At 39.7% G+C, this 15,407-nt stretch overlaps 1 protein-coding gene across 3 annotated transcripts in view; it reads right to left on the bottom strand.

Moving 5' to 3' along the window:
- LOC138755112 (sperm-associated antigen 1-like) overlaps positions 1–15,407 on the bottom strand; it is a 115,078-nt gene that overhangs the window by 27,980 nt on the left and 71,691 nt on the right. For all 3 annotated transcript variants that reach the window (XM_069920425.1, XM_069920424.1, XM_069920426.1), the window contains one exon: positions 14,010–14,212. In XM_069920425.1, coding sequence (XP_069776526.1) covers positions 14,010–14,212 — 203 coding nt within the window. The remainder of the gene's footprint in view (positions 1–14,009; positions 14,213–15,407) is intronic.

The raw sequence follows: 15,407 nt of genomic DNA, 5'->3' as shown, positions 1-15,407 counted from the left end.
AATCAAAGAAACAACAGATGACCAACCCAGAGGAAGAAGACCAGCAGCAAGACACTTCTAGTAAAAAATAAGAAGACCAAAAATACCCAACAAAATAAAACAAACAAACCAACAAGAAAACCAGAAGAGACAGAGGTAAAGGACACAGATCCTGGAGTGGACTCAGAAGAAGAAGAGGAAGAACACAGAGAAATGGAAGATGAAGGGAAGGGCAAGACAATGGATATATTTTTTTTAAAGAATATATGGAATCAGTAAAAGAATGGCAGTCACAAGAATTTAGTGAAATAAAAAGAAGAGTAAAAAGTATAGAAGAAAAAATGAATAGATTAGAGATGATCATGTCAGATATAGGAAAAAGAGTGGACAAGGTGGAAGAACGAGAAACAGCCATAGAAATGGAAGTAGAGGACTTAAAAAAGAAAGAAGAATCTGATAAAAAAGTTAAAGAGACACAGGAGCTATTAGCTCAGAAGATAGATATAATGGAAAATTATAATAGAAGAAACAATATAAAGATAGTGGGCCTTAAGGAAGATGAAGAAGGCAAGAATATGAGAGAATTTGTAAAAGAATGGATCCCCAGGGTCCTAGGAAGACCAGAACTACAGGAAGAAATGGAAATAGAAAGGGCACACAGAACATTAGCCCCTAAACCACAACCACAACAAAAACCAAGATCCATTCTAGTAAAATTCTTAAGATATACAACAAGAGAAAATATATTGGAGAAAGCAATGAGGAAAATAAGAGAAGACAAAAAACCATTGGAATACAAAGATCAAAAATTTTTTTTCTATCCAGATATAAGTTTTGAACTCCTGAAGAAAAGGAAGGAGTTTAATGCAGCAAAAACGATCCTAAAATGTACCAATCAAAATAGAAGAGGAAATAATAGATCCAGCAGGGAGATATGTAATGATAAAATGTCAGATATATTCGGAGTTTTGGAATTTACTCAATGTATATTCACCTAACGAAGAAGATCAAAAATTTATGCAAGATATTTTTTTGAAGATAGCAGACACGCAAGGGAACATACTAATAGGAGGGGATTTCAACCTTAATTTGGATTCAAACATGGATAAAACTGGGAAAAACATTAACAGAAAGAACAAAGTAACCAAATTTATAATTAAATCGATGCAAGAAATGCAACTTCTGGATATATGGAGGAAACAACACCCAAAGGAAAAGGAATATTCATATTATTCGGCTAGACATAAAACATACTCAAGAATAGTTCTATTCCTGTTATCAGCTCGCATGCAAGAGAGAGTTAGGAAAACAGAATATAAAGCTAGACTATTATTGGACCACTCACCCCTGATATTGACAATAGAGTTAGAGGACATCCCTCCAAGAATGTATAGATGGAGATTAAACTCCATGCTACTCAAAAGGCAGGATTTTAGAGAATTCATTGAAAGACAAATTAAAATGTACTTTAAAATAAATACAGAATCAATGAAAGATAAGTTTATACTATGGGACGCAATGAAAGCGTTCATCAGAGGGCAAATAATAAGTTATGTAACCAAGATGAAGAAGGACTACAATCAGGAAACAGAGCAGTTGGAAAGGGAAATAGCAAATATAGAAAAAGAATTAGCAATGAAGGAAGACACAACTAAAAGAGAGAATTGGCAGATAAAAAAATAAAATATGAAACACTAAAACATAAAAGGTGGAGAAGAACATAATGAAGACAAAACAGAAATATTATGAACTAGGAGAAAAAACGCACAAAATTCTAGTGTGGCAGCTTAAGACAGAACAAACTAAGAGAATGGTATTGGCATCAAGGAAAAAAGACAAGCAAATTACATATAATCCAACGGATTACGAACAATTATATCAAACTGAAAACGAAGGGAAAGAAGGGAAAATAGATGAATTTCTAACTAAAATTGAACTACCAAAACTACAAATAGAGGAATAAAATAAATTAACAGAACAATTTGAAATAGTAGAAATACATAATTCCTCCCCTCCTGGAAGTAATCAACCAGAATGATAAAACACAAAGCTTACCAGATTCATGCAAAACAGCAATAATTTCAGTAATACCAAAGACAGGGAAAGATCCACTCGCACCAGCGTCATATAGACCAATATCTTTACTTAACACAGATTATAAGATAATAGCTAAACTATTAGCAAACAGATTAGCCAACTATGTACCAAAAATAGTAAATCTAGACCAAACTGGATTTATTAAAAAACGACGAACAACAGACAATATTTGTAAATTTATTAGCTTAATTCATGCAGTAGAAGGGAATAAAGCTCCAACAGTAGCGGTTGATTTAGACGCAGAGAAGGCGTTTGACAGAGTAGAATGGAATTATTTATTCAAAGTACTACAAAAATTCAGCTTACCAGAGAAATATATTAATTGGATTAAAGCATTATATAAGGGGGCGATTGGCAAAAGTGACAGTAAATGGATATATATCAAAACAATTTAACTTAAGCAGATCAACAAGGCAGGGATGCCAACTATCGCCCTTATTGTTCGCGTTAGCCATAGAACCACTGGCAGAACTGATAAGAACAGAAAATAAAATAAAAGGGATAAAAATAAAAGACAAGGAATATGAAATCAGTTTATTTGCAGATGACGTTATAGTATACTTAACAGAACCAGAAATATCAATAAAAGAATTACATAAGAAATTGAAGGAATATGGAGAAGTGTCGGGGTACAAGATTAACACAAATAAAAGTAAAGCAATGCCAATGAATAATGCGGATTTCTCAAAATTTAAGAAAGAATCACCATTCAGATGGCAAACGCAAGCAATGCGATACCTAGGTATACAAATAAATAAAAACCTTGGATATCTATATAAACTCAATTATTATCCACTAATGAAAAAATTACAAGACGACTTAGAGCATTGGAAAGACTTACCACTAACACTAATAGGAATGATAAACTGTCTTAAAATGAACATTTTCCCAAGGATACAATACCTATTTCAGGCATTGCCAATACACTTGACAGAGAAATTCTTCAAGGTGTTAAAGAAAATAATAAAGAAATTCTTATGGAAAGGGGGGAAACTGAGGATAGCACTAGATAAATTAACAGAATGGTATAAACAAGGAGGCTTACAACTGCCAAATTTTAAAAATTATTATAGAGCCGCACAATTAAGATACCTATCAGATTTTTATCAAACAAGGGAAAAGCAAGATTGGACTAGATTAGAACTAGATAAAATAGGGGAGAAGATACCTGAACATATATAAATGGGATGAAAAATTGGTACAACGTAGGAATTCTCCAGTATTAGATCATCTTCTCAATATTTGGAAGAAGATTCATATAGAAAGGAATAAAATAAATTACCAACTACCAAAACTAATACTGACGCAAAATCAGCTAATTCCTTTTACAATAGATAACCTTTCCTTTAGAGATTGGGAGAAAAAAGGGATCAAAAGAATAGAAAATTGCTTTTCGGGAAATAAATTATTATCCTTTGAACAAATGAAGGATAAATATAATATAACTCACGATACGGTGTTGGCATACTACCAACTGAAATCCTACCTGAAGGACAAATTGGGAAGCAGTCTGAGGTTACCAGAGGGAAGTAATTTTGAATATGTGATTACAGACACAATGATAATCAAAAAATTTGTAACAAACATGTATATTAAACTACAAGAAAAGGAGAATGAGGAAACAAATGGTAAAACTAAACAAAAATGGGAACAAGATCTAAACATAAAGATAAAGAAGGAAACATGGGAAAAGTTATGCTCAGGAACTATAAGAAATACAATAAATACGAGGTTACGTATGATACAATATAACTGGATACACAGGTTATATATTACACCTCAAAAGTTAAATAAATGGGACCCAACAGTATCTGACAGATGTTTTCGCTGTAAAAAGGAAATGGGAACAACAATTCATGCAATTTGGATAAGTGAGAAAGTGAAAAAATTTTGGGAAGATCTAAACCAGATATTAAATAAAATCACAAAAAGCAATATACCAAAAAACCCAGAGATCTTCCTCCTAAGTAACATAAAAAACAAAGAATTTGGACTTGATTTGGATGGAGCACAAAAAAGATTTGTTATGATAGCCCTAGCTGTAGCAAAAAAATGTTTATGCCAACCTGGAAATTAGAAGATAACTTGAGAATACAACAATAGTATATAGAAATGAATAAATGTATTCCATTAGAAAAAAATAACCTATAATATAAGAAATAACGTTACAATATTTGAACAAATATGGGAGCCATACATGAAACATAATAGAGAAAACCTACCGGGGACTTCTATCACCTAAAATGACAGAAGGAGAAGAGAATGAAAAGAACTGACTCAGTGGAATTTCTTGTTTATTTTTATTGAGTGACAACATTGTTTGACGGGTTTAATGTATCTTATTTTCTGAACTTTAAATGGGAGGGGAGGTAGGGAGGGAGGGAGGGGAGGAGGGGAGGAGGGAAGGTGGGGGGGGGGAGAAAATGACACTGTATATATTCAAGAAGGAAAATGTATGTATCTTGATCAATATGGTTTATAGTGTGAAAAATAAAAAAATTTAAAAAAAAATTATACATAGATTGCCTTGTTCAAATAATAGATTAAAACATCATGATTTAACCCCTCCTCTAACCCCCCACCCATAAAAATCAGCCCAATAGAAAAGAAAGAAAAAAACCATCTGGATATTACTTAAGTAAAATCAAGATAATTAAAACTATCAACTAAAATCAAACATATCTTAATTTTAGGAGTTGGAAGATTACAACCTAATTCCTGCATGTTTGAAAAGATAGTTTCCAAATCTTTTGAAAAACTTCAAATTTATTGCGTAAATTATATGTAATCTTTTTGAGTGGTATACAACTACCTATTTCAGTATGCCATCTACTCATTCCCAAATATGCATCTGAATTCCAAGTTTCTGTCACACATTTTCTAGCTACCATTAGGGCTATTTTAATAAATTCTTTTTGATCAGGTGCAAATCTTTAACTGTGTTCCACCTAACCCTCAAGACCTGCTTTGATCTTCAAAGAAAATTAAAAAGAATATGAATTTATGATCTGTGGAGTGTGCGGCACTTTCTAGCAATCCATTCTGCTTTCTTTTCTTTCTTTCCTATTTCTTTATATTTTTCTTGCTTTTCTTTCCATATCTATCTTTTTCTTTGGGGTCTTTTCTTGGGTGGGTGGGGGTTGGGGTACAACCATCATCAACCATTATTTATTGTACTTGTATTTTTTAATTTTGAAATTGACTGCATGAATGGTAAAAAAAATTGAAATAAAAAAGAAAAATACTTTTGCATCCTTAGTGTTCTTGCATGCATCCTTGCATTCATAAAAACTTCCCATAATGTACATTGCAGCATTAATCCTCTAATCTGCTACTTAGCACCTTTGCCATTAATGTGGCCCTTTGTCATTACTCATCCCCACCCCCCAATTGTTTGAGGGGCTTTCCCTCAGGTTCAGCCCATCAATACCTTGTATCAGAAGAATCCTTCCCTGCATTGCAGTCTCAGTTGCTGCTCAAACCTCAGTGAATCTCTCAGCATGTACTCTTGTGGCCTGAAATTCACCAGTTGGCATCAGTCACTCACTACTGTCTCACTGTGCTGGAAGACCAATGGGCTTTGGGCAGACTAAAGAGCATCTTTCACCAAACTGATGATCTTCCAGCAGCTCAGGATGTCTGCCTCTGCAGGCGTTCCTGGGAACAGCCTGTAGATCAGAGAGTCTGAAAACTTACAAGAACCTTCCTGAGTGGTAACCATTTACCTTTCAAGCACCAAACCCTGGTCAACTTTATAAATGTTAAATTCTGTGCACAGTATAAGAATTGCCTGCAACCAGTGAACTTGGAAGAATGAGAAGTGAGATTGGACTGTGAATCAAATAACTTTTCTGAACTTGCATACACATTACATACACGTGCACTTAGAATTTTAGAAGGAGGTTAAGTTAGGTTAGTTAACAGTGATAAGATAAAGTTTAATCCTGTTTTCATGTTTAAAGATAATTAAAAGCAACTTTTGTTTAAATAACCATTTGTCTTGGTGAATATCTATTACTGCTGGGTTTTGGAATCCAAAACTAAGGAGGAAATGTAAACAAACTGACTGCAAACACTGACAAAATAAATATTCAGTAATCAAAAAAACAATATAAAGTTTTTGTGTCAGGTGAGTTACAGATCTAGACAAGTTTATCCTCATCTGGTTGTAAAAGTATAACCTGACGAAAAAGCGTTCTCCAGTCCTCAGTCCTCAGACACAAAACCAGGCATAACACACATACAAATAATACATATGCAGGACAAGTATTCACATCTACAAATAGATAAATAAATAAATAAATAAATAAGTGTAATTTCATGAATAGGAGAGTCTTGGGTGGTTAGTGTGAGCAGTTCCTTTGGTCGTTCAGCGTCCTCACTGCCCATGGGAAGAAGATGTTCCTCAGCCTGGTGATGCCAGCTCTGATATTCCTGTATCTTTCCCGACGGTAGCAGCTGAAAGATGCTATGTGCAGGGTGGAAAGGGTCCTCAATGATTTTGCATGCCCTCTTCAGACAATGATCCCGGTAGATAATGTCAATGGGAGTATAAGGGAGGGACACTCTAGTGATCCTCTCTGCCTCTCTTATGGTCCTGTGGATTGACCTCTGATCCATTTCTCTGCAGTTACCGTATCACACTGTGATGCAGCTGGCCAGGATGCATTGAATAGAGCTCCTGTAGAAGGTTTACATGATGGTGATGAGAAGCCTTGCCTGCATTAGTCTTCTCAGGAAGGGCAGTTGCTGTTGTGCCTTTCTGTCAAGTGAGGAAATGTGTGTCCATGATCGATCACTAGGTAAGTGAACTCCAAGGAACTTGGTGCTCTCCACTACAAAGTTGTTGAGTGTAATGGAGGGTGATCATTCCTGATTCTTCTGAAGTCCACAATCTCTTTCATCTTATCCATGTTCAGACTCAGGTTGTAATTCTCGCACCATATCACGAGATTTTCCACCTCTTCTCTGTAGTGTGACTCAGCATTGTTGCTGATGAAGCCAACTACTGCTGTGTCACCTGCAAATTTGATGACACTGGTAGAGCTGGATCTGACGTTGCAGTCGCGGGTCAGTAGCATGAACAGAAATGGACTGAGCACACAGCCCAGAGGTGCACCAGTGCTCAGGATAACGGTGCTCAACACGCTGCTACTGACCCAAACAGACTGTAGTCTTTCTGTTCGGAAGTCCAGAATCCAGTTACAGAGAGGGTTGTTGCATCCCAGTAAGGAAACCTCCACCAGCCTCTGGGGAATGTTTGTATTAAACACCTAGCTGAAGTCAATGAACAGCTAGCTACCTGGTGTATGAGGCATCATTCTCCAGGTGAGTCAGGACAGAGTGAGAGGACTTAATTCTATTATAGCTTATTCTATAGAAGAATTGAAATGGATCCAGTGTCTCTGGGAGGTGCGCTTTGATGCATTCCATCACCAGATGCTCGAAACATTTCATAATGGTGGAGGTCAGTCACAGGGCAGTAGCCATTGAAGCTGCTATTGTCACCCTCTTGGGTACCGGGATGATTGGGACCGATAATCTGCTGCATTGAGGTGTTGAAGATGTGTGTGAATACCTCCATCAATTGGAAAGCACAGTCCTTCAGTACCCAACCAGTATGTTGTCTGGTCCTACAGTGTTGAGTGGGTTCACCTTGGATAGAGTTCTCCTTACCTCAGCCCTGGCTATACAGGGGGCGCATTCATCAAGGGGTCACAGTCACCATCCTGTTCTTCTCCTCAAACTGTGCATAGAAGGTGTTCAGTCTGTCCAGAAGGGAGGTGCCATTGTCCTTAACTTACAAGATTGACTTGTGATTCGTTATAGTCTTGATTTCTCCCCCCAAGCACCTTGTGTCACTGGTGCTGCACAGCTGGCTATGGATCTTCTGTGTGTACCCTTGCTTTGCCTTCAGGATAGCATGGGAGAGTTCAGCCCTGGCTGATCTTAGTACTATCCTGTCTCCTATTCTGAAGGCAGCATCATGAGCTCTAAGAAGGGTCTGAACCTCTGCATTCAACCAGGGTTTCTGGTTAGCCCTGGTTCTGAAGCATTTGATCTCTGTGACATCTCCAATACACTTGATAATGTAGCCAGTCACTGAGCTCATATATTCCACGTTTACATGACCACTGTAGGCCGCCACCTCCATGAAACAGCTCCAGTCTGTGGTCTCAAAGCAGTTTTGCTGCTGTGGCACCCAACCCCCACCCACATCCTGATCTCCTTGTGAACTAACCTAGTTTGCTTTGCCAACGGTCTGTATGCCCAGGTTAGCAGGATGGATATGTGATCTGAGTAACCAAGGTGGGAGAGAGCTGCAGCCTTGTACACCCAATCCAGGGTGTTTTCTTTTCTGGTGGTGGTTGTCGTGCTGTTGAAATCATGGTAAGATTGTTTTCAAGTTGGTGTGAATGAAGTCGTCAGCAACAATCATGGCACCACCAGTGTGGGACATCCGGGCTGCTCATGTAGTTACAGATTTTTTTTATCTGATCGCTTCAATTAAATCAGCTTTGTTCTAAAGTATGATAGCGGTGATGTCATTGATCATCAGCTATAGGTAACTGGAAATTCTCTTGTTGGAGATGGTCACTGCCTGGCATTTTTATGGTGCAAATGTTACTGCCCACTTAGCAGCCCATGGTCATACATTGTCCCGGACTTGCTAATTAAACAAGAAAGTCTGCTCCACTGGGGCAAGACCTGAGATCCTTATGGGGAATTAATCATTTTGCAATTGTAAGCCAATGTTCTATTTCAGACAGAAGGAAGGAAAATCATAACTGAAAAAGTTGAGGCTACAAAACCCTTTTGAAGGACTGTTTCCGCAAACTCCAACAGCTGGGATGATTGAATCAACAACTGCAATTATCTTCCCTGGTGCGAAGTATGACAACGGCTATTGAATTTTTTTCTCCTTAATGGTCATTGACTTGGTTTTATCAGCACTCCTTGATTTGCATTCTGTTAAATGGAATCAAAATGTCAAGGGAAGGCACTCTCACCTCACTTCTGGAATTTAAGTTCCTCTATCCACTTTTCCACTAAAGACAATAATGATGTCTAGGACTCAGAAGTTCTGGTGAAACCCAAAATGGACATTAATAAGCAGGCTTTTAGTGAATGGTGCCACTGATAGCACTACTGATGACATCTTCCATCAATTTGCTGTTGGTTAAAAGTAGGATAACTGGGTCACAACAAGAAGGATGGGTTTTCTCAGGGTCATGTGATGTGAAGGGAGGAGTAGAACATGTACCCAAGAGCTCTTGGACCAGGATGAAAGAAAGAAATGCCTAAAAATTGAATTTAGATATTAAAAGAATAAAACGAAAGAATAAAGTCCCTACCAAAAGAAGATGGGAAAAAAGAACTCCAATCAACAGAAAACAACATCCAGAACTGTGTTGAACAGCAGAGTGACAGTGAGAGAAGTCAGTGACTGTAAGAAAACTAGTGGCACAGTCAGGGACCAGTCGCCAGGAGGCGTCGCTCCAGCGGAGAGGCTGACACAAAGTCACCTGTCTCGAGTAGAACAGCAGGAGGCAAGAGTGCAGGCTCGGAGCCTGGCAACGAGTAAAGAGACAGCAAGGAGATGCGCAGGAGACTTCAGTCCCGTGAGGGAAGTGCAAATGAGCACCTGAGCAAGCTCGTCTAGTGACGAGGGCAGTAGTACCCCCCCACCCCACCCCGAACAACGATCTCCAATGGGCAGCAGGACAGAGGGGAACGTGGGAAGAAGCACCCCCGAGAAAGATAACGTAACACGCTTGCTTAGGGAAGTTGGGAGCAACGGGAGTGATGTGGTGGCTGGTGCTGTCGAAAATGGTGTAAGACTGCATGAGGTAGCCAAGATGGCAGTGTCGGGAAGTAGAGGGGACTTGGAACCCTCAATGGAGGCAATGGAGAAAATGGAAAAGAGAGTCTCATTGGACTTGGGCAGGTAAAGGAGCCAGTTAAATGTCAAGTTGGACAAAAATCATTTGCAAGGGTGGGTAACAGAATTGAATGAAAGTACAGGAGATAGAGGACAGGATAGGGCAATTGAAAAATGAAGCTACAGCATGGGGCAGGGGCGTGGAAAGGGGACGCTTATGGCAAAGAATTGATATTCTTCAAAATTAGAGCTGGCAGAACACACTTAAAATAGTGAGATTAAAGGAAGAAATGGAGGGAAGAAGCCCCATAGCCTTCTTTCAAAGCTGGTTTCTGGAGACTTAGGGGAAGGAAAACTTGGGGAAAATCAGTATGTTAGTTTTAACATTAATGGTTTGCACAGACCGGTGAAGAGAAAAAAAGTCTTAGCAGGAACAACAAAAATGAAAAAGGGGATGGGTGGACCAGGTAATAGCCTCCTCGTTCAGCTCAAATGCAAAGGGGGTGGCAATTCTGATAGGGAAGAGTTCTCCAGTGAGTGTGCAGAATGTGATAACAGACTGAACAGGAAGATTTGTAATGGTGCACAGCCAGATATATTCAGAATCCTGGACCTCAGTAAATATGTATGCCCCCAACTTTGATGACAAAAAGTTCATACGGGACATTTTCCTAAGATTAGCATAGGGAAAGAGAAATATTCTGGTTGGGGGATATTTTAATTTTTGTCTGGATCCTGTCTTAGATAACCAAAATAACCAAAACAAAGGTGGCGAGAGCTACGATTGACAGTATGAGGGAGCTAAACTTGATAGATGTGTGGAGGCAGAAGCATTGGAGGGAGAGGGACTATTCCTTCTAATTAAAATAACATGACTCTTACTCTAGAATAGATTTTTTCCTGGCTTCAGCCCACGTAGAGGGTAGGATCATGGAGGCTGAGTACATAGCTAGACCTCTCAGATCATTCACCCCTGACATTAACAAAAGAAATGCCAGATAATCAAGATGCAGCTTACATATGGTGTTTTAATACATTGCTATTAAAGAAGCCAGAGTTTTGTAGTTTCACAAGAGTGCAAATAGATATTTTCTGTGAGGCCAACTGTACCTCTGTCCCATATAAATTCCTCCTGCGGGACACCCTCAAAACATATTTGAGAGGTCAAATAATTGGATATACCAAAACAGTAAAAAAAATGAGGAAGGTGGACAAATTAGAACAGGAAATTACTCGTCTAGGAAAAGATTTCCAAAATTCGGGTTCAGAGGACTAACACAGGGCTCTAACAAATAAAAAACTGAAATACCATACAGTCCAAACGTGTAGTATGGAAAAAGCCAAAATGCAGTCAAAACAAAAATACTATGAATTGGGAGAGAGAGCCCACAAAGTCCTTTCTTGGCAGTTGAGGATAGAACATGCCTCAAGGACGATCAATGTGGTTCAAACAGGGAATGGCTGGATCACCCATAAACCAAAAGAGGGTTTATATAAATCAGAATTGACAGGGAGGTCCAATAAAGCCAGTAAAGTCCTGCCTAAATTAGAGTTATCAAATTTAGATCCATAAGAACAGGAAGGCCTAGATCTTCCCTTTACAGAAGAAGAGATAGGGAAAGCATTGAATTCATTGCAGACAAAAAAGTCTCCAGGGAGGATGATTTTCCATCTGAGTTTTATAAGGAATTTAAGGATTTACTGATGCCTCTCTATATGGAGGTGGTAGACCAGGCAATGGAGACCCATACTCTCCCAGAATCTTTTTCGACAGCAATCATTATGATGATCCTTAAAAGACAAAGATCCACTAATGCCGTCTTCTTATAGACCCATTTCATTGTTAAAGACAGACTATAAGGGGAGGTGTATCATCCTGGGCACAAATTGATCTGCACAGGTAGCAGAGGACTTTATTTATAAATGGAACCCTAAATTGTTATCTGGGAAAACAGGCAGCCATATACAGGTACACAATCCATTATCCAGAACCCTTGGGGGTCAGTGTGTTCCAAATTTTTCCGTATTTCAGAACAAAAGCCAACTGCTCCAGATTTAAGTCCACCTGAATTGTACTGCTGTATCCACCCCCTTCCAGTCGTGCTGGCGTCTCTCTCTCTCCCCCTTGCCCACCCAGGTCGCGCTGCCGTCTCTCCAACCTCCTGCCCGCCCGAGTCGCACTGCCGTCTCTCTCCCCCTCCCCCACCCGAGTCGCACCGCCGTCTCTCTCCACCCCACCCACCCAAGTCGCGCTGCCATCTCTCTCCCCCCCCGCCCGAGTCGCAATGCCGTCTCTCTCCCCCCTCGCCCATCTGAGTCGCACTGCCGTCTCTCTCCCCCCTCGCCGACATGAGTCACACTGCTGTCTCTCTCACTTTCTCTCCGTTGTACCAGCAAAACGAAAAAATGCCGGTTTTTGGACCTTTCTGGATTTTAGAATCCTTTATCTAGGAATCAAAGGGGGTGGTGGGGGGGAGGCTGTCCCCAAAAATACCCCTGACTCCAAATAGATTAATACCATTGATGGTAGGTAACAAGATCCTAGACACCTGGCATCAAGTGCATAGAAGACTGTTACGAGCAGGGGTAACTAATGTTGTTTGAACAACTCAGGCATAAGTATGATTTATAAAATAAGATGTTCCACTGCTACCTTCTGGTAAGATCTTTCCTGCAGACAAATTAGGTCCAACTATGGCCCTACCAATGTACATAGAGGCCATGATTTGAAGGGGGAACACACAGAAATTCATCTCGGCAATGCATCTCTTGCTCCAAGTAGAAGGATCATAAATTAAGGCAGAAATGGGAGTCAGACCTAGGAATAACAAATGATGAGTGGTGCTGGTCTGACTTGTGTCGGATCAGCATGACTGCAATCATTAATGCGCCTACAGGCTGGTACAATACAATTTTCTACACCAGCTGTACCTGACGCCACAAAAATTGAACAGATCTAAACTAGAATTGTCAGACCAGTGCTTTAGATGTGGTAATGCGACAGGAATCTTTTTGCACACAACCTGGACGTGTACCAAGGTGAGAGTCTTCTGGTTGGAACTAGGCCAAGTCCTAGAAAAAAAATCATAGATAAAGAATTCCCACAGGACCCTGAGTTGTTCTTGTTGGAAAATATAATGGACATAAGACTTGCACTGAACCTGTCCAAATTTCAAATCCAATTTGCATTGATCGCATTGGCAGTGGCCAGGAAGTGCATAGCGGTTACCTGGAAATGCAACTCCTGCCTGAGCATTACTCGCTGAACAGTAGAAATGCAAAGCTATGTTCCCCTGGAGAAAATTACTTACAACTTATTCCATCCCATCCCAACCAGGAAAAGTCAAGAGAAGAAAACAGCCTGAGCACTGGCCACTGAGTCGTGACACCCCCATAAAACCCTGATATATGTCTTATATCTTTGTTGTGGGTATCTTGAATGTTGTGTGTAATTGTGGGGGTTGGGGAGGGAGGGAGGGAAATGAAGAGCTTGAATTTGAACTCTGCAGAAAGTTGTATAAAATAGATAATTGTAAATTGTAGTCAATGCTGATGCTGTTAACATTGACAACAATAATGCAGATAACTGTTTGAGTTTGGAAAATCAAATTAAAAAAAGGATACATTTTCTCCTACAATCTTAGAAAGTTGAGATAAGTCATTCCCTTGGTACTTCTGCCTGAACACAATTGCTTTAAGAATTTTTATCCTCACCTGAACAAACAGTTCAATTTCAAACAAAGATGGCATTTATCACCATATATTACTCCTGGAGTAATGTACTACAGCATTGGCCTAACCTAAATGCCCAGGCCGGTAATGGGATTCAGAACTGAATGTGCTGTTACTCATCCAAAGTGTCCCGGTTATCAATTTGACTTCTGGTCAATGACAGAGGCTGTTGCCAAGAGAATTCACCTGAGCGTTGCCCTTCACAACTACAGTATCTTTCGTTTTAAGTGTGCTGTCTGTAACTCTGCAGCCAAGCTTCAGTTTGGGATAAGATCATGATTTCAAAAATCAAATATTCTTATGTCAAATACCTTCATACCTAGGTCTTGATGCGTGGTGCAGTTACTATAGTTTGGAAGCTTATTTTGGTTTTCATTGGTAATCTGGGACTTATTTCCAATTCCAGCAGTTATAGAATCATCTTCTCCTCTATGGACTTGTGCAGAAACAGGGACCACTGGGATTGGTGACAGCTTTTCTCTCCATTTTGAACCATCTTCTTCTATTAATGCCTTAGTTATCCTATAAAGGCAATCACACATTCACTGGAAATTGTTCATTTTTAAAGGTAGAATTTTTAGAAAACACAACCATGACTACAAAATTCTTAGCATACATTGTGAAACAAGTTAAGAGCAAGATCCTGCAAATAGTAAAATGCCTGAAAAGGTGTATTAAAGCAGGGCTGTGCAAGGCATCAGGTCAGATTTATGCAAGTGTCTCAGACAATATTCCACCATGCAAGAGGTGGGGAATAGTAGAAGGCATAAAGAGGGAAGGAGGATTAGTTAGAGGGCAATGGTCATAGATGTATGTGGGGAGAATGATTAAAGGGCCCTGGGAACACCAGATTGGCAAAATTGGAAAAGGGTGAAGGGGAGGGTTCAGGTGTGGTGGTAAGTATCTTGGTAGTTATTCTTTAACACAATTTGAAGAAGCCATCTGGGTGAAGGTAGATGGAGTGAAAACACACAGAAATGCTGGAGGAACTCAGTCAGTCTCGTAGCGTCTATTGGAGATAAAGAAACATTATCGACATTTCTGGCCTGAGTCCTTCTTCAAGGTAGAAGCAAAAAACAGATAGGCATTTGAATAAAGACTGACAGGGGTGTTAATTGGATGTGATAATAGGAAAGGTGAAGAACTGATTTTGGCTCTGTGAAAGGAAACAGGAGGAAAAAAGGGGGAGGGGAGGAGAGAGAGCTGGGGAAAAGCGACAGGGAAAGGGGGGGGGGGGTTAACAGAAACTGGAGGATAATGTTAATCCCATCCAGTTGGAGGGGGCCTCGATGGAAGATGAAGTGTGAGTGATTTCAGTCTGGCAATTGTGGCGGACAGAGCAGGGTGCTCAACAAAGCGCTCTCCTAGTCTGTGCCCAGTCTCTCCGACATAGAGGAGACCACATAGGTGCAGTAGGTGACCCCTGCGGATTCACAAGTGAAATGTTTATGCCCCCAGATGATGATGAGGGAGGAAGTGTTCCGAAGATTGTTCTCAGTAAAGTCAGATCTTAAAAGCCATTGTTGAAGCAGACCTTAAAACTCCACCTGCCTACATAATTTGGATCAAGTTATGGTGAAAGGCCATTGCATTCCATTTGATGACACTGCATTCCCAATAGCTTAAATGGAAAATATGGGGTATGCACTTAGAAGAGCCACATTTAATTTTCAAAAGTGCATATTGATGACCGTTCAAAAAAATCAAATGCTTTCCT

Source organism: Narcine bancroftii, chromosome 2 (assembly GCF_036971445.1).
Source record: "Narcine bancroftii isolate sNarBan1 chromosome 2, sNarBan1.hap1, whole genome shotgun sequence".
Taxonomy (NCBI): Eukaryota; Metazoa; Chordata; class Chondrichthyes; order Torpediniformes; family Narcinidae; genus Narcine; species Narcine bancroftii.
The sequence above is the reverse complement of the archived record's forward strand: the minus strand, read 5'-3'. Positions and strand labels throughout refer to the sequence as shown.